The sequence below is a fragment of the Leiobunum rupestre genome, chromosome 2 (genome assembly GCF_980474605.1).
Source record: "Leiobunum rupestre chromosome 2, qqLeiRupe1.1.hap1, whole genome shotgun sequence".
NCBI lineage: Eukaryota > Metazoa > Arthropoda > Arachnida > Opiliones > Sclerosomatidae > Leiobunum > Leiobunum rupestre.
The window spans coordinates 55,632,217-55,653,443 of NC_143385.1; the positions used below are offsets into that span (position 1 = coordinate 55,632,217).

At 35.0% G+C, this 21,227-nt stretch overlaps 2 protein-coding genes across 4 annotated transcripts in view; both read right to left on the reverse strand.

Annotated features, from left to right (window-relative positions):
• Window positions 1–923: 923 nt before the first annotated feature.
• Window positions 924–21,227, reverse strand: part of LOC149958445 (small G protein signaling modulator 1-like) — a 103,588-nt gene continuing 83,284 nt past the window's right edge. For all 3 annotated transcript variants that reach the window (XM_090165853.1, XM_090165852.1, XM_090165851.1), the window contains 11 exons: window positions 17,278–17,342; window positions 10,694–10,941; window positions 8,573–8,783; window positions 7,219–7,343; window positions 7,108–7,159; window positions 6,391–6,785; window positions 5,209–5,416; window positions 4,985–5,094; window positions 4,036–4,132; window positions 3,806–3,973; window positions 924–1,211 (listed from right to left, as the gene is read on the reverse strand). In XM_090165853.1, coding sequence (XP_090021979.1) covers window positions 1,123–1,211; window positions 3,806–3,973; window positions 4,036–4,132; window positions 4,985–5,094; window positions 5,209–5,416; window positions 6,391–6,785; window positions 7,108–7,159; window positions 7,219–7,343; window positions 8,573–8,783; window positions 10,694–10,941; window positions 17,278–17,342 — 1,768 coding nt within the window. In that variant the 3' untranslated portion in view covers window positions 924–1,122. The remainder of the gene's footprint in view (window positions 1,212–3,805; window positions 3,974–4,035; window positions 4,133–4,984; window positions 5,095–5,208; window positions 5,417–6,390; window positions 6,786–7,107; window positions 7,160–7,218; window positions 7,344–8,572; window positions 8,784–10,693; window positions 10,942–17,277; window positions 17,343–21,227) is intronic.
• LOC149958446 (baculoviral IAP repeat-containing protein 3-like) lies at window positions 19,599–20,237 on the reverse strand. Its single transcript, XM_090165855.1, has 2 exons — window positions 19,874–20,237; window positions 19,599–19,803 (listed from the first exon to the last, which is right to left on the reverse strand). The coding sequence occupies exons 1-2, from the start codon at window positions 20,186–20,188 to the stop codon at window positions 19,645–19,647; spliced, it is 474 nt and encodes a 157-aa protein (XP_090021981.1). The 5' UTR covers window positions 20,189–20,237; the 3' UTR covers window positions 19,599–19,644.

Below are 21,227 nucleotides of genomic sequence, written 5' to 3' on the forward strand. Positions count from 1 at the left end.
GCCTAAACATTAAAAATTTCAAAATGCGTTGCGTAGGAACGGAAAGCCGAAATGGGGAAGAGTGGTGGATAATAAAATGTACGAAATGTTAAGTTAAGAGGAACCACCTACGGACTGCTAGCTCGCGCACGACCTTTGTATTTTTATTTCGTAAATTAAAGAATTTTCATGTGCAATTTTCTGTTTGCTGTAAAATAAAAGCCGCATCACTTTTGAGACACCTTTTTTCCAGGTTGATGCAAGTCCTTCTTGAGGTAAGTGGTCTGTGGATGGACATAGTAAATAAAAGGGCTTAAAGTTTTATTTAAACATTATATTTTTATTAAACAAAGGCAAATATATTTAGCACCGAAATTATGATTGGGATTTTAAAATAAATTTGAAGCTACGCCCAAAATAAATTTGATCGATTAATACTAAGTACATTGACAACCACGATAATGTTTTTAAAAAGCATTCGTAAATTAAGCGTATTAAAATATGATTATGTGAAGTTGAAAATACTCTTATGTACATGTACATTGATATATATTTTCATTTACTTTTAAACATAGAATAAACGTTAATTTTAAAGAATATTTGCAAAGTTAAATATTACAAATATGTTTTCTTTTGAAAAAATTTCCCAAGTTATATACGCACACAACAAATAGATAAATTTATAAAATAGACAATATTATGCCACATTTAAATAATAACGTGATGAATAAAATTATCATTTTCGGAAAACAAAATATTTAAACATTGCATTGATTGTTACCACATTGTTTTCTTTTGGAATAGTTTGCATTTAAACTAATGGCTAACTTTTTGTTTAAATTTACACATTTATTTTTACACCTTTACAAATACTACGTAAACTTTTAATATTTTAATAAAAATAAAAAATAAAAATAAATTTAGCACTTAGTGACCTATTAAATTAATTAATTAAGGTTAACAATTAACCCGATTAAATTTAAATTTAGTTAATTCTATATATTTCCTCTTTAACAAATATATATTTTTGATAATTTTTCTCTTTGACATTTTGGTCTAAAATATTCTTTTTAATGCACTATGTATCCAGTGCTAGGGGTGTTCTTTTGCAAAGAATTCATTTGTTTAACGGCTAAACTCGGTCTATTTATTGTCTATCAGAGTTTGAATTTGAAGAACTAAATCGCGAGCGATTTTCAAAACCGATTTGGCATCGTGACGTTCGGCCATTTCTGAAAAAAAAAACAAACAAAACACGTTTTTGAAAACATTATAATGATAGGATGAGGGTTATTTTGGTTGTCATTCAAATATTAGATAGCCTAAGTAACGTAATATCTCTAAGTATGACACATGCAACCTTGCGTGCATTTTTACTTACTACATCCTTTCTTCGCGAAAGATCAGTAAAACGACTAGCAACTTTGTAACCCGGAAGTTTAACACTCTTCGTTATTTGATTTTTTGAAAGGAGTCAGAGTTCAAATTGAGCCCACCAGCGGTGTGTCAAAATTCTAAGAAGGAATTCTTAAAATAATTTTGATAATTCTAATATTAATTGTTAACGAGATATAAGGTCCTAACTAAAGGGTAGTTTGTGAACTTACCCAACTTGTTTAGCTCCGGGGGCCCGAATTAAAACGTAATAACTTAATTACTTTTAAATTTAAATTTGTCAAAATTATTTTAAGCACTAAACAAGAGGCTTTTCTACACGTAAATATTAATTTTATAAGTTAAAATACAAAATTAAAAGAGTTCAGCTTGAAATGGCGCGAAAGTAGACAATGGCCACTGTAGTCTTCCCCCTTAACTAACCATTCTGTTTTCGTCCACAAATATATCGTAATGTTTATTTTCTTCGGCATCGAATAAACTGACTAGAATATTAGCTGACATTTTTATTTATAATTTCCCCTTTTTGGCCAAGTGAGAATGTTCGGATGCATTCTCAATTTCTCACTCTCCTCAAGCACGGCCAACTCGCGCCATAGCGGCCAGCCCATTCGTTGACGTTTCTATGTTAACCAAAAATATCTCTTGGCGTCGAGCGCCCCTAGCGGAAAATTATTTTTAGAATAGTTTTTGCATTGAAGCCAATACATGTAAAAAAAGAGCGTGGCGCTGAACGCCGATAGTTAATAGCTAGGTTTATAGCGGGAAAATGCTTGTTCATGGAATTTCGACGAATGGGTTGGCCGCTATTGCGCGAGTGTCAAAGTTGGCCGTGTCTCAAGAGAACTCGTGATGACGTCACTTCCTGCGAGAAGGTACGTCAAATTTTGAGAAGTGAGAATTCTCACCATCAACGGAAGAATTCTTAGAATTTTGACGCGCCCCATTTAGTGGCCCAAAAAAATTCGTCTGTCGCGTAACCACAGTGCGGCTAAATACGCATTAAGCCTAAAAATGGCGGTATGGACAATAGACCCATGTTGAAAGTTGGGGGGTCGAAAATTAACATTTTTACCTGGCAGCTCAGCATTTGGACGGAACATCCGTTTCCTTACTTCCGCCTGTATATTTCAATGGCGGTCACGTGGTTCAAAACGTCACAAACCGGATGTTCCGTCCAGAGGTCTCACTTAAGCCTCGTCTGCGACCCCTCTTTTGTTATGGGTCTATTGTTTGCCAAATTCCCGGAATATCACGTTAAAGGCCGACTACATAAATCTTCGGTTTACTCTGTCTTTCACTGGAAGTAGGCTGACTGCATGGCACAGGTGTATTGCAGTAAGCCTACTTCCAGTGAAAGACAGAGTAAACCGAAGATTTATGTAGTCGGCCTTTAACGGAAGTTGGGTTAGATTAGTTCAAGGCGCCGCTACCGAGGGGCGCTATTTAGAAACAAAATCGCGTCACTGTGAAGAAAGGATGCATTAAAAAAATTCCTAATGTCATACTTAGAGATATTAGTTTACTTATGTAAATAGTAGATGTAAAAGTTTTTTTTAGATAAATTAAGTTTGGAAAATTTCAAACATTTTTCAAAAACTATCAAAGTACTCAGATCCTATTCTGAGGCATCAGGAATAGGGATTTTATAGGCCCAAATTATTTAAAGACAGTTTGAAGAATAAATAGTTTTTAAACAATTTTAAAATTTGAGAAGAAAATATGTCTTCTTAGGTGACATGAGTATAATTTTCCAAATGCCTTCCAATTATGGAAAAATATAAGTGAATGAGGAAACACGATAAACAATAAATGTTAAAACAAAGCAATTTAGTGGATTTTAGTTATTGATTAGTAAAGCAGGGTACACGAGAACCATGACCGAGTAACTGTTTGGACAGTAGGGTAAGAAGAGTAAGGGTATGACGTCATTTTACTCCGATTCTGTGGTGGCGAATAGTTCGAGTCGGAGTAAAAACGTTCTTCCAAAATGGCTGCCTGTGGCCTTTTTAGCAGATAAATTTTGGCTAGTAGCCGGAGTAATTATCATCCCCGGAACAGGCGAATAAAACGTTTCAGGGTAAAAAGAGTACACTTTTAGTCCGAGAACATGCATCAGATTTATAGCCCGGTGTACCAGTAAGATTGAAACCACACCACCGGAGGTCCATCAAAACAGTCCGAGAACAGGGGAAAAGATAAATTCTGGCTAGCAGACGACAAAATCCGATTAACTCTCTTTACACCTCCTTTTCAGAAGGAGTAAAAAGAGTAGCCCTAATACTCCAGAGCAAGCGAATAGTTTATGGGCCGGAGTAATTCTCATCCCCGGAACAGGCGAATAAAACGTTTTAGGGTAAAAAAAAGTACACTTTTAGTCCGAAAACAGGCGAAAATAAACCACCTATTGAGAAAGATAAAAAATACTTGCCATTAAAAAATTTGATGATATCGGTAAAATCCATGTTGTTTTCTAAAATGATGTTTCGGTAGTACTCGACCAACGCCAGAGCGATGAAGAGTACGAAGTGCGAGCTGGCAATGTGCTGCGCCGCCCAGATCGTCTCCCACACGCTGAACACGTCGTCGTACACCAGTTCTGTGGACAATAAAGCCATTTAACGCTCGCGCACATATCGGTTTGGACTCGGAAGGGCGTACCTCTCTTAAAGTCCAACAAGAACCAACGGTAGCAGAAGTAGAAATGCGTGTAGTCCCCGTTTTGATGCATTAACTCGAACATTTCCGCATCCAAAATCTTAAATTGGGTATTTTGATATTAATTACCATTAAAAGCCGTAATCGAATAAATAGGGTTACGATTAATGCAATCGACTATACTGTTGTCGTTAAATGGGCTTAAGATGAATTTAATCGACTAAATGAGTACCTTTAAATAATCGAATAAATGGGCTTATGATTATATAATCGCCTAAATGAAGTTAACAAGCTATGGGGTTATGATGAATTTAATCGACTATATGAGTGTCTTTACGTAATCGAATAAATGGGCTTATGATGAATTTAATCGACTATATGAGGGTCTTTATATAATCGAATAAATGGGTCTATGATGTATGTAATCGACTATATGAGTGTCTTTTTATAATCGAATAAATGGGTCTATGATGAATTTAATCGACCATATGAGTGTCTTTATGTAATCGAATAAATGGGTCTATGATGAATTTAATCGACTATATGAGTGTCTTTATGTAATCGAATAAATGGGCTTATGATTATCGTAATCGACTAAATGTGGTTATGATGAATTTAATCGACTATATGGGTGTCTTTGTGTCATCGACGATATGGGGTCATTTAAACAATAATTCCTCATAAAACTCTTAAAAAAGGTGATTTAACATATAAAATTGTAGTCAAATAATTAATTTAAAATGTGTAAGTTTTTTGATCATATAAGTGTTTATCTAATTGAATACTCGGGATCTTTAGTCAATCGATTATATAGGGTCTTTCGTTAAGCGATCATATGGACTGTATATTTAATCGATCATATGTTAATTTATGTAATCGAATACTTGGGAACTTATGTAACCGACTTTATAAGTTACATCGGTACGGCTTTTAATCGATTAATCAAACTAACCTGTATCAAAGAGCGCATATTGGCGAAGTGTGTGTCCATAGCGCCCCCGTGCGGAAAGTTTGCGGCCATTCTTTTCATTAGCTCACAGAAACAACTGTAAGTTAGGACTTCTGCAAATAAACAATATGTTAGAGTTCATTCTAAACTTGCGAGTAAGATCTATGAATGCAATTGCTTAGCGAGATGTATTTGACTTTTGGATATTCTAACTTTAGGCTGCTTACCGTCGTCGAAAACGACCAGTAGGGGCGCCACTAGATCGCACATGCCCTGGACGTAGCCAATGTCCAAGTGCTCCCAGACGTAAGTGCACATGACGTTGCGTAGCTTCTCCAGATTTTCGTTGGTGAAGTAGCAGTAGTTGCGGTCGCAGCGTTGGACGTCCTTGTCGATTCGGTGCAGGTTCAACGAAAACAGGTCTAAGAGCTCCAGCTATAAGCGGAATGTTTCATAAGTGAAACCAAATTTAAGGATTAATCTAACAAAAGAATGATATACGATTAATGAACTCGTCTTGATCGCTTAATTTATTAGAAATTATTTGAAACTAACGTAATTTTGATATGATTGTTATAATAATAATTTATCAACTTAATCTATTAAGCTTTTTAGTATAAACGATTAATGGTTCCAGTATAGCCGGCTAATTATTTCAGCATATTCGATTGGTTATTGTTAAGTATAATCGTATCAATATTTTCACATAACTGATGAAATATAGCAGTTTTCAATCGATTAAATATTTAAGGATGTAAACGATTAAATATTGTAGTTTGCAATCGATTAAATATTTAAGGATGTATACGATTAAATATTGCAGTTTGCAATCGATTAAATATTGCAGTTTGCGATCGATTAAATATTGCAGTTTGCAATCGATTAAATATTTCAGGGTGTATACGATTATATATTTCAGTGTGTATACGATTAAATATTTTAGTGTGTATACGATTAAATATTTCAGTGTGTATACGACTAAATATTTCAGTGTATACGATTAAATATTTCAGTGTGTATACGATTAAATATTTCAATACGTAAATCGATTAAATATTTAACTACGTAAATCGATTAAATATTTCAGTGTGTATACGATTAAATATTTCACTACGTAAATCAATTAAATATTTCAATGTTATCGATTAAATATTTCAATGTATTCGATTAAATATTTCAATGTATTCGATTAAATATTTCAATGTTATCGATCAAATATTTCGGTATGTATACGATTAATCGGTTCATTACAATTGAATAATTATTTCGGTATAATCTATTAAAAATAGCAAAGTATATTAGTTGGTAATTATTCGATAATTTTAAAATAATTATTCGATAAAAATTGACAATTTACGAATATAAATCATTTAATTAATCAATTAAAATCGAGTGAAAATAGTTCTGACCGAATAGACGCCGCCGCTGGACGACGCGGGGCTGATGCAGGACGATCTGGAACTGGCCGACAGCTGGCTGCCCATTTCAATTTCCCTCGGATCCAGTTCCGATTTCTTCGACTCTTTCACTTCCGTTTCCGAGTCCTTCCGTTCCGATTGGACGACGAGCTCGTCCTTGCCATTCATCTCGTTTACCGCCTCCACGTCTTTTTTAACCTCTTTGTTGTTTAAATCCTCCTTGGCTTTAACTCGATCTTTCGTCGATACGTCCTCTTTGTCCTTGGCGTTAAGCTCCGCCCCCTCTTCCGTGACGTCATCCAAAGCGGGATTTTTGGCGTCGCCTGGCGTGTGACAGACAGGAAGGTCCAACGAAGGGTTTGTGACTATGATGCTTTGGCTGTTAACTGGGAGGATAATAATAATAATAAGCTAGGATAATACCCCAAATACCACCTTAGGCCTCAGCCATCTAGTGACGTTTCCCTGACTTTTTGGGGTCATTTTCAAACTCCCTAACTTTTCCCTGACTTTTTGGAACCGTTTTGAAACTCTCTGACTTTTTGGAATCGTTTTGAAATTCCCTGACTTTGGGAACCGTTTAGAAATTCCCTGACGTTTGGTACAGTTTCCAAAATTCCCTGACTTAGGGTACAGTTTAGAAATTCCCTGACTTTTCCATGTTTTCCAGGTCGTGTTCGAACCCTACCAGGGCTTGAAGAACCTTACCATTGTGTAGCCTTAATAATGGTCCTCGCACCGCAGAATCTTTCTCGTTTTGCTGAAATTAAATTAAGGTTAGCGTCGGTGTTGGTTAGGCAAACTGGTAAAGTTACGTACTTCCGTTTCCTTTTCGTTAACTTCCTCTTCCGGAAGTTCCGGGATGTCGTCTTCCGGTTGGTCGAAGGATTCTTCGGTGCTCAGGTCCTCGAAGACGTCGTTGCTGAAGTTGACGTCTTTGGGACCTGCGCGGATTTAAGGTTTTAGGGAATATAATAATTATAATCGATTTAACCAAATATTGATCGCCTAGTTTATTAGAAATCAATTTAAACTACCCCGATTCGTTTTTTTTTAATAATAATCAGCTAGGCTAATACCCAAGGCACCACCTTAGGCCTAAGTCGTCAAGCGACTTTTGAAGCCATTAATTCGGGTGGCCGGGTTACAACGCGTAGGAGGGTGGTGGCAAGCCCTGCATGCCACGCGATCGAGCCAACAGCTCCCTACACTAACTATTACCGTTAACCTCAACAAGTTTTTATGGAAGGGGAAACCGAAGAGCTCGGGGGAAAACCCCTTAAACCAGTGGGGAGAGAACTGGCAAACTCTACGCGGAAGGAGTTGTTCCGAGTTTTCCCCCAGTGCCACAAGCTGGGATCGAACCCGGCTCCTCTTGCTGCGAGGCCAAAGTGCTAACCACTCCGCCACCCCAGTATAATCGATTATATGTTCAGTATAGTCAATTAATCGTTTCACTATCATCGATAAATTGTTCGGTATAGCCGACTAATCGCTTTACATTCATCGATTAATTGTTCAATATAACCGACTTATCGTTACACTATAATCAGTTTAACCGACTAAATGTTTCACCATAATCGATTGTTCAGTATAGCCCACTAAATGTTTCACCATAATCGATTAATTGTTCAGTATTCCGACTAATCGTTTCGATACAAACGATTAATTGTTTCAGCCTAAACGATTAATTATTTTAGTTGTTTTAGCTCTTTTTTTCAACAGATAGTTGAACAAGATAGTTAATCTACATTTTGACCCAAAATGCGATAATTATAGGTACCCCTTGCTTTGATTGGATCGTTTGTAAATTGGTCAATAACATAAATTAAAGTAATTTTAAACAATATTTTTACATGGGATATGTAATTTCGGTTAAAGTGCACTAAATAGAGTTAAGGTTGTCTAACTATAATACTCTACAATGGCTCTCTGGCGACGTTATCATTTCGCAATTTTAATTTTAGCTTCCTTTTCCATAAATAGATGGCACCACGCTCTCCAGTAAAGTCGTGTTTTTCGAAGAATCTGATAGAGTCATGGCCATCTCTAATAACAGGGGCCTTTTCATAATACAGGTGGCCATGATAGGGCCGACAGTTGCTTTAATACTGTAGGGTTCGAAATTTCTCGAGGACGGTTAACAGAATGTAGAAAGGTTGGAGACACCCACCTACTAATGGTATCTCGCTGTTGGTGCTCTCGGAGGACAGTTTGGCGATGTTGGCGGCCATGATCTCTTTGTCTCTTTGCCGGACGATGGCTTCTACGGCCAACCACTCGGACATCGTAGTCTCGTAGCTCGTGTGCAGTTGCTTGTCGTGTTCAGCCCTCTCTTCGACCGTGCTGCCGAACTGGTAATGACCCAGAAGGTACGGCCAAATCTGACAGACATTCAAACGATATCAGCTCAAAACTATTCGCCTGTCCGGAGTTGGTATAGAGTAGTAGCACTCCGTAGCTTTGGCCATGGCCATGGACGTATATAAAGGGGGGGGGGGGTTTGGGGGTTCAAACCCCCCTTAGGACTCGATTCCTTTCTTACGAAAGGAGCGCAACATTAAGAAATAAACAGTAAGACGTAAAAATGAATTGAAATATCCGCAACGCAGCACAGTAAAATATATTAATATATTAAATATATTAATAGGATCATTAATATTATCATTTTCTCGCAAATGTATTAAAAAACTTCGTTTGATACACGTGCGGACCATGGCCACCATTGTGGGCGCGAATTTTTTATGAATAGGAAAAAGCATGGGTGACGTCGTGCAAAGAATATAAAGTCCCAGGAATGGAAGGATTGATATTATTGGCCGCGTGTTTTGGCTGAGTTAGAAACTTCCGGCAAAGCAAATCAGAGTAACCGGAAACGGTTATCGCAACCCGGTCTCTCTTTAAAAGCGAGAGGCGCCAAAGTCCAACTAGACGGAACTACCCCTTCCATTCCTGGGGCTTTATATTCTTTGCGTCTTGTGACGTAGCACTGCCATTACTCTATACTATCTCGTGACTGTGGTTTTCAACGGTTACGGTCGGCAAAACAACTTTAATTCATGGAATTAATTTAAAAAATTGCCATATTTCCCCGGGAAACACTTTGACCTTAGCCAAAAAAGTTTCTTAGTTCTTTAAGCATACACACGAAAAATGCTTCAATTATTGCAAATTTTTCCCCGGCATTGTGGCCAAGTTAGGAGATTTCCTCCTATTTCTAGGAGAAAGTTAGGAACGTTGGTGGAAAAACAGGAGGTAGACTCTCATAGGAGTTTTCGATAGTTGAAAGCAAATATTAAATAGGAAGTCGCAAAATTTTAACGTCAGATACAGTCAGACTCTCTGACCACCGTACAAAAGCTGATATATAACGGTCAGTTTACTTAGATGGCGCCACGTGCTCCATGAAGAATCATAATTTAGTTGTATATTTCTCAGTGATAGGCGCGCATGCTCAAATACCAACCAATCCGGTGTTCCCTCCCTAGCTAGCGTCCAGTTTTTCTAGTAATTTTTCGATAAGTATAGCGTAGGAGGATTTCTCTATCAGTTTAGGAGGAATTAGGAGGATTTCTCTATCAGTTTAGGAGGAATTAGGAGGATTTCTCTATCAGTTTAGGAGGAATTAGGAGGATTTCTCTATCAGTTTAGGAGGAATTAGGAGGATTTCTCTATCAGTTTAGGAGGAATTAGGAGGATTTCTCTATCAGTTTAGGAGGAATTAGGAGGATTTCTCTATCAGTTTAGGAGGAATTAGGAGGATTTCTCTATCAGTTTAGGAGGAATTAGGAGGATTTCTCTATCAGTTTAGGAGGAATTAGGAGGATTTCTCTATCAGTTTAGGAGAAATTAGGAGGATTTCTCTATCAGTTTAGGAGGAATTAGGAGGATTTCTCTATCAGTTTAGGAGAAATTAGGAGGATTTCTCTATCAGTTTAGGAGGAATTAGGAGGATTTCTCTATCAGTTTAGGAGGAATTAGGAGGATTTCTCTATCAGTTTAGGAGGAATTAGGAGGATTTCTCTATCAGTTTAGGAGGAATTAGGAGGATTTCTCTATCAGTTTAGGAGGAATTAGGAGGATTTCTCTATCAGTTTAGGAGAAATTAGGAGGATTTCTCTATCAGTTTAGGAGGAATTAGGAGGATTTCTCTATCAGTTTAGGAGGAAATAGGAGTATTTTTCTCTCAAGTATGGAGGTTTTTAAGTATGGAGGCGAAAGTACTAACCACTCATCCACCCCAAAATAATTGAACCAAAAATGTTGTCTCAGGTGTCGTAGGGTTGTGCAATACCTCTTTCCTGATGGCGTGCTCGACTCCCCCGAAGTAGGTGAGCCTGTAGAGTTCCATCGTGTACTCGGCCACGTTGCTTTGACCACTGGCCTCCTTGTGCTCGGAATGCGCCGCCTGCATCGACCGCCAGATGTCGGACGTCAAACCCGACGAGGCGTCCGTCGGTTCCGTGGCTGATATGATATTCTGGTGCACCAAACCGGACAAGTGCGTTCGCACTGTTTGTAAATGTCTGCAGTGCGCCAACCCTGATGTTATACGGTAAATAAGTTGGATTAGAGTTCCTTTAAGCGTGACGTCAAAGATAAATTCGACTTTGTTTGTTTACTATCCCTTTAACAATAGCAAATAAAGTTATCAGTGTTTTCCTATCCCTTTAAAAAGTTAAGTTATCAGTGTTTTCCTATCCCTTTAAAAAGTTAAGTTATCAGTGTTTTCCTATCCCTTTAAAAAGTTAAGTTATCAGTGTTTTCCTATCCCTTTAAAAAGTTGAGTTATCAGTGTTTTCCTATCCCTTTAAAAAGTTAAGTTATCAGTGTTTTCCTATCCCTTTAAAAAGTTAAGTTATCAGTGTTTTCCTATCCCTTTAAAAAGTTAAGTTATCAGTGTTTTCCTATCCCTTTAAAAAGTTGAGTTATCAGTGTTTTCCTATCCCTTTAAAAAGTTAAGTTATCAGTGTTTTCCTATCCCTTTAAAAAGTTAAGTTATCAGTGTTTTCCTATCCCTTTAAAAAGTTAAGTTATCAGTGTTTTCCTATCCCTTTAAAAAGTTGAGTTATCAGTGTTTTCCTATCCCTTTAAAAAGTTAAGTTATCAGTGTTTTCCTATCCCTTTAAAAAGTTAAGTTATCAGTGTTTTCCTATCCCTTTAAAAAGTTAAGTTATCAGTGTTTTCCTATCCCTTTAAAAAGTTGAGTTATCAGTGTTTTCCTATCCCTTTAAAAAGTTGAGTTATCAGTGTTTTCCTATCCCTTTAAAAAGTTGAGTTATCAGTGTTTTCCTATCCCTTTAAAAAGTTGAGTTATCATTGTTTTCCTATCCCTTTAAAAAGTTAAGTTATCAGTGTTTTCTATCCCTTTAAAAAGTTAAGTTATCAGTGTTTTTCTATCCCTTTAAAAAGTTAAGTTATCAGTGTTTTTCTATCAGTGTTTTTCTATCCCTTTAAAAAGTTAAGTTATCAGTGTTTTTCTATCGCTTTAAAAGGTTAAGTTATCAGTGTTGTTCTATCCCTTTAAAAAGTTAAGTTAGTGTTTTCTATCCCTTTAAAAAGTTAAGTTATCAATGTTTTTCTATCCCTTTAAAAAGTTAAGTTACCAGTATTTTTCTATCGCTTTAAAAAGTTAAGTTATCAGTGTTTTCTATCCCTTTAAAAAGTTAAGTTATCAGTGTTTTCTATCCCTTTAAAAAGTTAAGTTATCAGTGTTTTCTATCAATTTAAAAAGTTAAGTTATCAATGTTTTTCTATCCCTTTAAAAAGTTAAGTTATGAGTATTTTTATATCGCTTTAAAAAGTTAAGTTATCAGTGTTTTCTATCCCTTTAAAAAGTTAAGTTATCAGTGTTTTCTATCCCTTTAAAAAGTTAAGTTATCAGTGTTTTCTATCAATTTAAAAAGTTAAGTTATCAATGTTTTTCTATCCCTTTAAAAAGTTAAGTTACCAGTATTTTTCTATCGCTTTAAAAAGTTAAGTTATCAGTGTTTTCTATCCCTTTAAAAAGTTAAGTTATCAGTGTTTTCTATCCCTTTAAAAAGTTAAGTTATCAGTGTTTTCTATCAATTTAAAAAGTTAAGTTATCAATGTTTTTCTATCCCTTTAAAAAGTTAAGTTACCAGTATTTTTATATCGCTTTAAAAAGTTAAGTTATCAATGTTTTTCTATCCCTTTAAAAAGTTAAGTTACCAGTATTTTTATATCGCTTTAAAAAGTTAAGTTATCAGTGTTTTCTATCCCTTTAAAAAGTTAAGTTATCAGTGTTTTCTATCCCTTTAAAAAGTTAAGTTATCAGTGTTTTCTATCAATTTAAAAAGTTAAGTTATCAATGTTTTTCTATCCCTTTAAAAAGTTAAGTTATGAGTATTTTTATATCGCTTTAAAAGGTTAAGTTATCAGTGTTTTCTATCCCTTTAAAAAGTTAAGTTATCAGTGTTTTCTATCCCTTTAAAAAGTTAAGTTATCAGTGTTTTCTATCAATTTAAAAAGTTAAGTTATCAATGTTTTTCTATCCCTTTAAAAAGTTAAGTTACCAGTATTTTTCTATCGCTTTAAAAAGTTAAGTTATCAATGTTTTTCTATCCCTTTAAAAAGTTAAGTTACCAGTATTTTTATATCGCTTTAAAAAGTTAAGTTATCAGTGTTTTCTATCCCTTTAAAAAGTTAAGTTATCAGTGTTTTCTATCCCTTTAAAAAGTTAAGTTATCAGTGTTTTCTATCAATTTAAAAAGTTAAGTTATCAATGTTTTTCTATCCCTTTAAAAAGTTAAGTTACCAGTATTTTTCTATCGCTTTAAAAAGTTAAGTTATCAATGTTTTTCTATCCCTTTAAAAAGTTAAGTTACCAGTATTTTTATATCGCTTTAAAAAGTTAAGTTATCAGTGTTTTCTATCCCTTTAAAAAGTTAAGTTATCAGTGTTTTCTATCCCTTTAAAAAGTTAAGTTATCAGTGTTTTCTATCAATTTAAAAAGTTAAGTTATCAATGTTTTTCTATCCCTTTAAAAAGTTAAGTTATGAGTATTTTTATATCGCTTTAAAAGGTTAAGTTATCAGTGTTTTCTATCCCTTTAAAAAGTTAAGTTATCAGTGTTTTCCTATCCCTTTAAAAAGTTAAGTTATCAGTGTTTTCCTATCCCTTTAAAAAGTTAAGTTATGAGTATTTTTATATCGCTTTAAAAAGTTAAGTTATCAGTGTTTTCTATCCCTTTAAAAAGTTAAGTTATCAGTATTTTTCTATCCCTTTAAAAAGTTAAGTTATCAGTGTTTTCTATCCCTTTAAAAAGTTAAGTTATCAGTGTTTTCTATCAATTTAAAAAGTTAAGTTATCAATGTTTTTCTATCCCTTTAAAAAGTTAAGTTATGAGTATTTTTATATCGCTTTAAAAGGTTAAGTTATCAGTGTTTTCTATCCCTTTAAAAAGTTAAGTTATCAGTGTTTTCCTATCCCTTTAAAAAGTTAAGTTATGAGTATTTTTATATCGCTTTAAAAAGTTAAGTTATCAGTGTTTTCTATCCCTTTAAAAAGTTAAGTTATCAGTGTTTTCTATCAATTTAAAAAGTTAAGTTATCAATGTTTTTCTATCCCTTTAAAAAGTTAAGTTACCAGTATTTTTCTATCGCTTTAAAAAGTTAAGTTATCAGTGTTTTCTATCCCTTTAAAAAGTTAAGTTATCAGTGTTTTCTATCCCTTTAAAAAGTTAAGTTATCAGTGTTTTCTATCAATTTAAAAAGTTAAGTTATCAATGTTTTTCTATCCCTTTAAAAAGTTAAGTTACCAGTATTTTTCTATCGCTTTAAAAAGTTAAGTTATCAATGTTTTTCTATCCCTTTAAAAAGTTAAGTTACCAGTATTTTTATATCGCTTTAAAAAGTTAAGTTATCAGTGTTTTCTATCCCTTTAAAAAGTTAAGTTATCAGTGTTTTCTATCCCTTTAAAAAGTTAAGTTATCAGTGTTTTCTATCAATTTAAAAAGTTAAGTTATCAATGTTTTTCTATCCCTTTAAAAAGTTAAGTTATGAGTATTTTTATATCGCTTTAAAAGGTTAAGTTATCAGTGTTTTCTATCCCTTTAAAAAGTTAAGTTATCAGTGTTTTCCTATCCCTTTAAAAAGTTAAGTTATCAGTGTTTTCCTATCCCTTTAAAAAGTTAAGTTATCAGTGTTTTCCTATCCCTTTAAAAAGTTAAGTTATCAGTGTTTTCTATCCCTTTAAAAAGTTAAGTTATCAGTGTTTTCCTATCCCTTTAAAAAGTTGAGTTATCAGTGTTTTCCTATCCCTTTAAAAAGTTAAGTTATCAGTGTTTTCCTATCCCTTTAAAAAGTTAAGTTATCAGTGTTTTCTATCCCTTTAAAAAGTTAAGTTATCAGTGTTTTCCTATCCCTTTAAAAAGTTGAGTTATCAGTGTTTTCCTATCCCTTTAAAAAGTTGAGTTATCAGTGTTTTCCTATCCCTTTAAAAAGTTGAGTTATCAGTGTTTTCCTATCCCTTTAAAAAGTTGAGTTATCATTGTTTTCCTATCCCTTTAAAAAGTTAAGTTATCAGTGTTTTCTATCCCTTTAAAAAGTTAAGTTATCAGTGTTTTTCTATCCCTTTAAAAAGTTAAGTTATCAGTGTTTTCCTATCCCTTTAAAAAGTTGAGTTATCAGTGTTTTCCTATCCCTTTAAAAGGTTAAGTTATCAGTGTTGTTCTATCCCTTTAAAAAGTTAAGTTATCAGTGTTTTCTATCCCTTTAAAAAGTTAAGTTATCAGTGTTTTCTATCCCTTTAAAAAGTTAAGTTATCAGTGTTTTCTATCAATTTAAAAAGTTAAGTTATCAGTGTTTTCTATCAATTTATAAAGTTAAGTTATCAATGTTTTCTATCAATTTAAAAAGTTAAGTTATCAATGTTTTTCTATCCCTTTAAAAAGTTAAGTTACCAGTATTTTTCTATCGCTTTAAAAAGTTAAGTTATCAGTGTTTTCTATCCCTTTAAAAAGTTAAGTTATCAGTGTTTTCTATCCCTTTAAAAAGTTAAGTTATCAGTGTTTTCTATCAATTTAAAAAGTTAAGTTATCAATGTTTTTCTATCCCTTTAAAAAGTTAAGTTACCAGTATTTTTCTATCGCTTTAAAAAGTTAAGTTATCAGTGTTTTCTATCCCTTTAAAAAGTTAAGTTATCAGTGTTTTCTATCCCTTTAAAAAGTTAAGTTATCAGTGTTTTCTATCCCTTTAAAAAGTTAAGTTATCAGTGTTTTCTATCAATTTAAAAAGTTAAGTTATCAATGTTTTCTATCAATTTAAAAAGTTAAGTTATCAATGTTTTTCTATCCCTTTAAAAAGTTAAGTTACCAGTATTTTTCTATCGCTTTAAAAAGTTAAGTAATCAGTGTTTTCTATCCCTTTAAAAAGTTAAGTTATCAGTGTTTTCTATCCCTTTAAAAAGTTAAGTTATCAGTGTTTTCTATCCCTTTAAAAAGCTCAGTTATCAGTGTTTTCTATCCCTTTAAAAAGTTAAGTTATCAGTGTTTTCTATCAATTTAAAAAGTTAAGTTATCAGTGTTTTCTATCCCTTTAAAAAGTTAAGTTATCAGTGTTTTCTATCAATTTAAAAAGTTAAGTTATCAATGTTTTTCTATCCCTTTAAAAAGTTAAGTTATGAGTATTTTTATATCGCTTTAAAAGGTTAAGTTATCAGTGTTTTCTATCCCTTTAAAAAGTTAAGTTATCAGTGTTTTCCTATCCCTTTAAAAAGTTAAGTTATGAGTATTTTTATATCGCTTTAAAAAGTTAAGTTATCAGTGTTTTCTATCCCTTTAAAAAGTTAAGTTATCAGTGTTTTCTATCAATTTAAAAAGTTAAGTTATCAATGTTTTTCTATCCCTTTAAAAAGTTAAGTTACCAGTATTTTTCTATCGCTTTAAAAAGTTAAGTTATCAGTGTTTTCTATCCCTTTAAAAAGTTAAGTTATCAGTGTTTTCTATCCCTTTAAAAAGTTAAGTTATCAGTGTTTTCTATCAATTTAAAAAGTTAAGTTATCAATGTTTTTCTATCCCTTTAAAAAGTTAAGTTATCAGTGTTTTCTATCAATTTAAAAAGTTAAGTTATCAATGTTTTTCTATCCCTTTAAAAAGTTAAGTTACCAGTATTTTTCTATCGCTTTAAAAAGTTAAGTTATCAGTGTTTTCTATCCCTTTAAAAAGTTAAGTTATCAGTGTTTTCTATCCCTTTAAAAAGTTAAGTTATCAGTGTTTTCTATCAATTTAAAAAGTTAAGTTATCAATGTTTTTCTATCCCTTTAAAAAGTTAAGTTACCAGTATTTTTCTATCGCTTTAAAAAGTTAAGTTATCAATGTTTTTCTATCCCTTTAAAAAGTTAAGTTACCAGTATTTTTATATCGCTTTAAAAAGTTAAGTTATCAGTGTTTTCTATCCCTTTAAAAAGTTAAGTTATCAGTGTTTTCTATCCCTTTAAAAAGTTAAGTTATCAGTGTTTTCTATCAATTTAAAAAGTTAAGTTATCAATGTTTTTCTATCCCTTTAAAAAGTTAAGTTATGAGTATTTTTATATCGCTTTAAAAGGTTAAGTTATCAGTGTTTTCTATCCCTTTAAAAAGTTAAGTTATCAGTGTTTTCCTATCCCTTTAAAAAGTTAAGTTATCAGTGTTTTCCTATCCCTTTAAAAAGTTAAGTTATCAGTGTTTTCCTATCCCTTTAAAAAGTTAAGTTATCAGTATTTTACTATCCCTGGAGGTTAGAAGTGTCGTTAGGCCGTTTACAATCTCTATAATAAATGAAGTTACTCATTAGCAGCATTTGCTATTCCTTTAAATATGACATCAACACTATTTCACTGAGCTGGAAAAAGAAATGAAGAAATGGAATGAGCACTTACATCCGTAAAACGCCCGGGAAATGATCTGTCGTTTCATCGTATCACAGAGCATTTGAATCGACTGCCTGCTAAAGCCACACCAACATTGTTTGAAAATTGCGATTTGCATTTACCCGCTATCGGAAGTAAATGAACCCAGGTATATGCCTTATCATTGGTACCGAGAACGTATTTATATTTTCTGAACCGCCGCCGTTAAGTCATTTACTTTTTGGCGCGCCGCCGATAAATTTTGATCCCTCAACCGAATTGTTTTAGAGATTTTCTACCTAACCTTTTTTTTCATCAAAAAATTCCCAAATTTTCAAAAGGGGGGAGAAACTTTTACACCCTCACGCCGCCGCCGCCGAAAAAAAATAAACACACCGCGCCGCCCCCCATCAAATCGGCGCTATGCTCTAATCATGGTCTAAGTTTCCCCTGGAGCACGAGAGGGGGTGACCGAGCTGATTTGATTTCGATTTAAAGGGATGGATATTACTGTTAGCTAGGAGCAACAAACCCACACAAAGAGAACGCAACCCGTCAAAAGTCGTGGATTTTCTCGCGTACATTTTTCATTGGTTCGACGCTTTAGCGCCTGCTGCCGTCGGAAGCGGAAAATTCGGAAATTGTTTTCCCCCCGCCCGTAAAACGTTCAGCGTAAAGGCTCGTCCAATGAAATTTGTACACAACACTGCGTTAGAGTGTTTAAAAGTCGCATGATGACTTAGGCCTAAGGTGGTGCCTTGGGTATTAGCCTAGCTGATTATTATTATTATTATTATTAAAGGCTAGCTGCGTTCTCCTTGTGTTTGTTGCTCCTAGCTGTTAGTGTAGGGATCTGTAGGGTCGCGTGACATGAAGAGCTTACCACCACCCTCCTACGAGTTGTAACCCGGCCACCCGAATTAAAGGCATTAAAGGGAATATGACCCACAAAGCAATCTTTATGGAAGACCCCTTAAATTTTTTCAAATTTCCCTGTATAGTGGCGCCAAAGATTTTTAAAGCCAAAGGCAAGAGCGGCCATAGCTGCAAACGTTGGTGTTCCATACCAAATACCTGAGGTTATGTTCCCTTAAAAAGTCGATAGCTAAGGTCATGCCTTGGGTTAATTAGCATAGGCCTATCTTAAGGTCTACCATAGGGGCCCATGTTAACGGCGTTGTCCTGGAGAGAAGAAAATTAACGTACGACGATAGGGCAGTGTGTCAGAATTTATAGCCCGGTGTACCGGTAAGATTCACACCACACCACCGGAGTGCTATCATCATAGTGCCCTACGCCAGCGTGCACAGGGCAGTAATTTTCATCTAATTTCTCCATCTAAAATATTATCTTAGTTGGTAGAGCAGCCACAAAACGCGCGTCTAAATCTCAAATTTGAAAAATAAATACCTTCAGAAACACAATTCTTATTGAAAGTTTTTGAGCGATAAAATTGCGAATAAGGCGCTAAGGGCTCGCGCGGAGATTTATCCCGCGTGGTTCTTATAGTTTAAAAACGTTCGCGCACGGCTTGCGCGCATTCATCATGCATTTCGCGAAATTTATTTCAGAAATGCATAGTTGAGCCACTAGGATGTGCAGATTTTGAATACATACCTCAGAGATAAGTGGGTGTGTATACCGATAAGGGGCACCTGCGGGCGGGGGAAACGGGCCCCTATAGGGGCCCCCTTTTGCGGCAATATTCGGCGGGGTCAAAAGGTTAGCTGATTTACGAGGTCAATAGGTTATCTGCCCCTATGGACACGATGCAAACAATAAATAGGTGTGAAACGGACCCCCCTATAGGGGCCCCCTTTTTGCGGCAATAGTCGACAGGTCAAAAGGTCAATAGCTGGGGGCACCCCATTTTAGGGTCAATAGATGATTTACGATGTTACCCTCATAAAACCTGGGTCAATAGGTTATCTGCCCCTATGGACACGATGCAAACAGCCGTTAAATAAGGGTGAAACAGGCCCCTGTAGGGTCCCCCCATTTTGCGTACATTTTCGGCGGGGTCAAAAGGTTAGGTCAATAGGTTAGATGATTTACGATAGGTTATCTGCCCCTATTCCGCAGGTGGTGTGGACTGACACGATGTTATGCAAACAGCCGGCCAGTCATAGTTAATAGCTGGAGGCACCCCATTTTAGGTCAAAAGGTTAGCTGATTTACGATGTTATAACCCATAAAACCCAAGGTGTTAACCCATTTTAGGTCAATAGGTTATCTATGGCGGTGACACGATGTTATGCAAACAGCCTACCCGTCATAGTGAATGTCGAGTTGGTTGGTTTTCGCCGACAAACACTTTCGGCCCCCTAAGCGTACCGTAAAATAGCGGGCGGTCATCGGTAAAAGTGTTTTGGGAAAAAAGAGCAGAGTGTATACAAATTATAAGGTTTTATTAAGATATTTTTCGAGTACAGGCTGTATAATACGATTTACATTGAAAATACGTCTTTGGAAATGTATTTTATTTATATCATGGTAATTACGTCGATCTTCGTAGGGTATATACCAAAGTTCACTCAAAGGGTTGAAACGAACCATCTGAAATTAGCGTTTTTACGAGCATTTTCATTAAATGTTCTACCTCGAGGCGTTTGATGGTAAGAGTTACGTTGTCGCCGGGTCCCTCGGGGGTGGTTGTAGGTCCGCCGGAGATGTATTTTTCGGATGGCGGGATATCTTGGCCCTCCAAAGCGGCGGGTGACGGACAGTTGGGATAAAATTTGTCGTGTTCCGTTTGGGGTACGTCGCCGGTTTCCCAACTGCCTAACTGTCCGTGGCAGAGGTAGCATTCGACTATGCCGTCCGAGTCTACGGCGAAAAGTCCTGCGTGGGCCAAGTCTTCCTTGTTCACGTGTACGTTGTCCCATTGCTTGAACGTTTCTAGCCGACCGGTTACGGTGCTGAGATCCTCGTGACTAGCCATCCCGATTCTCTTTGAGCTACGGAATAATATTTCTGGGTCTAACCCCCAAAATGACGTAATCTATAAAAATGACTCACTAAAGATGACGTAATCTATAAAAATGACTCACTAAAGATGACGTAATCTACACCATGAAACGTAAAGATTACGTAGATGCGTTGTGGTTTTCATAAGCCAGCCGCTATGGGAAAGAGGAAGATGTCTCCGCTTAGGCTACCAAAGAAATGCGGGATATGCTCGGAAATATACCGGTCCGTGAGAGGTTTCAAACAACATTTAATGACACATTTATCGTGTAACACAATGAAAGAAGATTCGGATCTGGCGTGTGATTGTGATGAGAGTGAATCGCTCCATTACACGGAGGCCGAGGAAATGTCAGATGATAAAATTATCGATTATCTTAACGAACTTATTGGGACATGTAAAAAGCGCGGTGCCACAATGGAATCAACCGAACCAACTACATCTAACCTGCCAGCCGAATTAAAAATGCCGACTGAAAAGGAAATGGCTGCTCTGATTTATTTTCAAGAATATTGTAAAACTAATCAAATTCATAATATTAAAACCGCTGTAAAGAAAATGTGAATAAACGTTTTTATATTGAATACATTGTTATTTTTAAAGGTGACCGTATAAAATAATTTTTACATTGATAAATTGACACTTAATATTTTTAAAATAAGTTTATAATATTTTTCTACCGTGGGCGAATGAATGGACACAATGAACTATTAATTACGTAATCTAAAAAAAATGACGCGAGCAATGAGAAATAACGAGTCGGATTTATAAGATAATAAAAAATATTTATTTTATAAGATGATATATTACAAAAATTATTTTTCTTTTACGAGTCAAAAAAATATTATAGTGTGATACAAAAAAAAATTAAAATGGACATCGTAATTGACTGTCTATTTCAGCGCGGTTCTGGGTAATCCATTCGGCGAAAAGTAGACTTCGTTCCAAAGAACACGGTTGTCGGGTGTTTAGAGTTTGATGTCGGAATAGACATTTTACTGGCGGGGGCGTA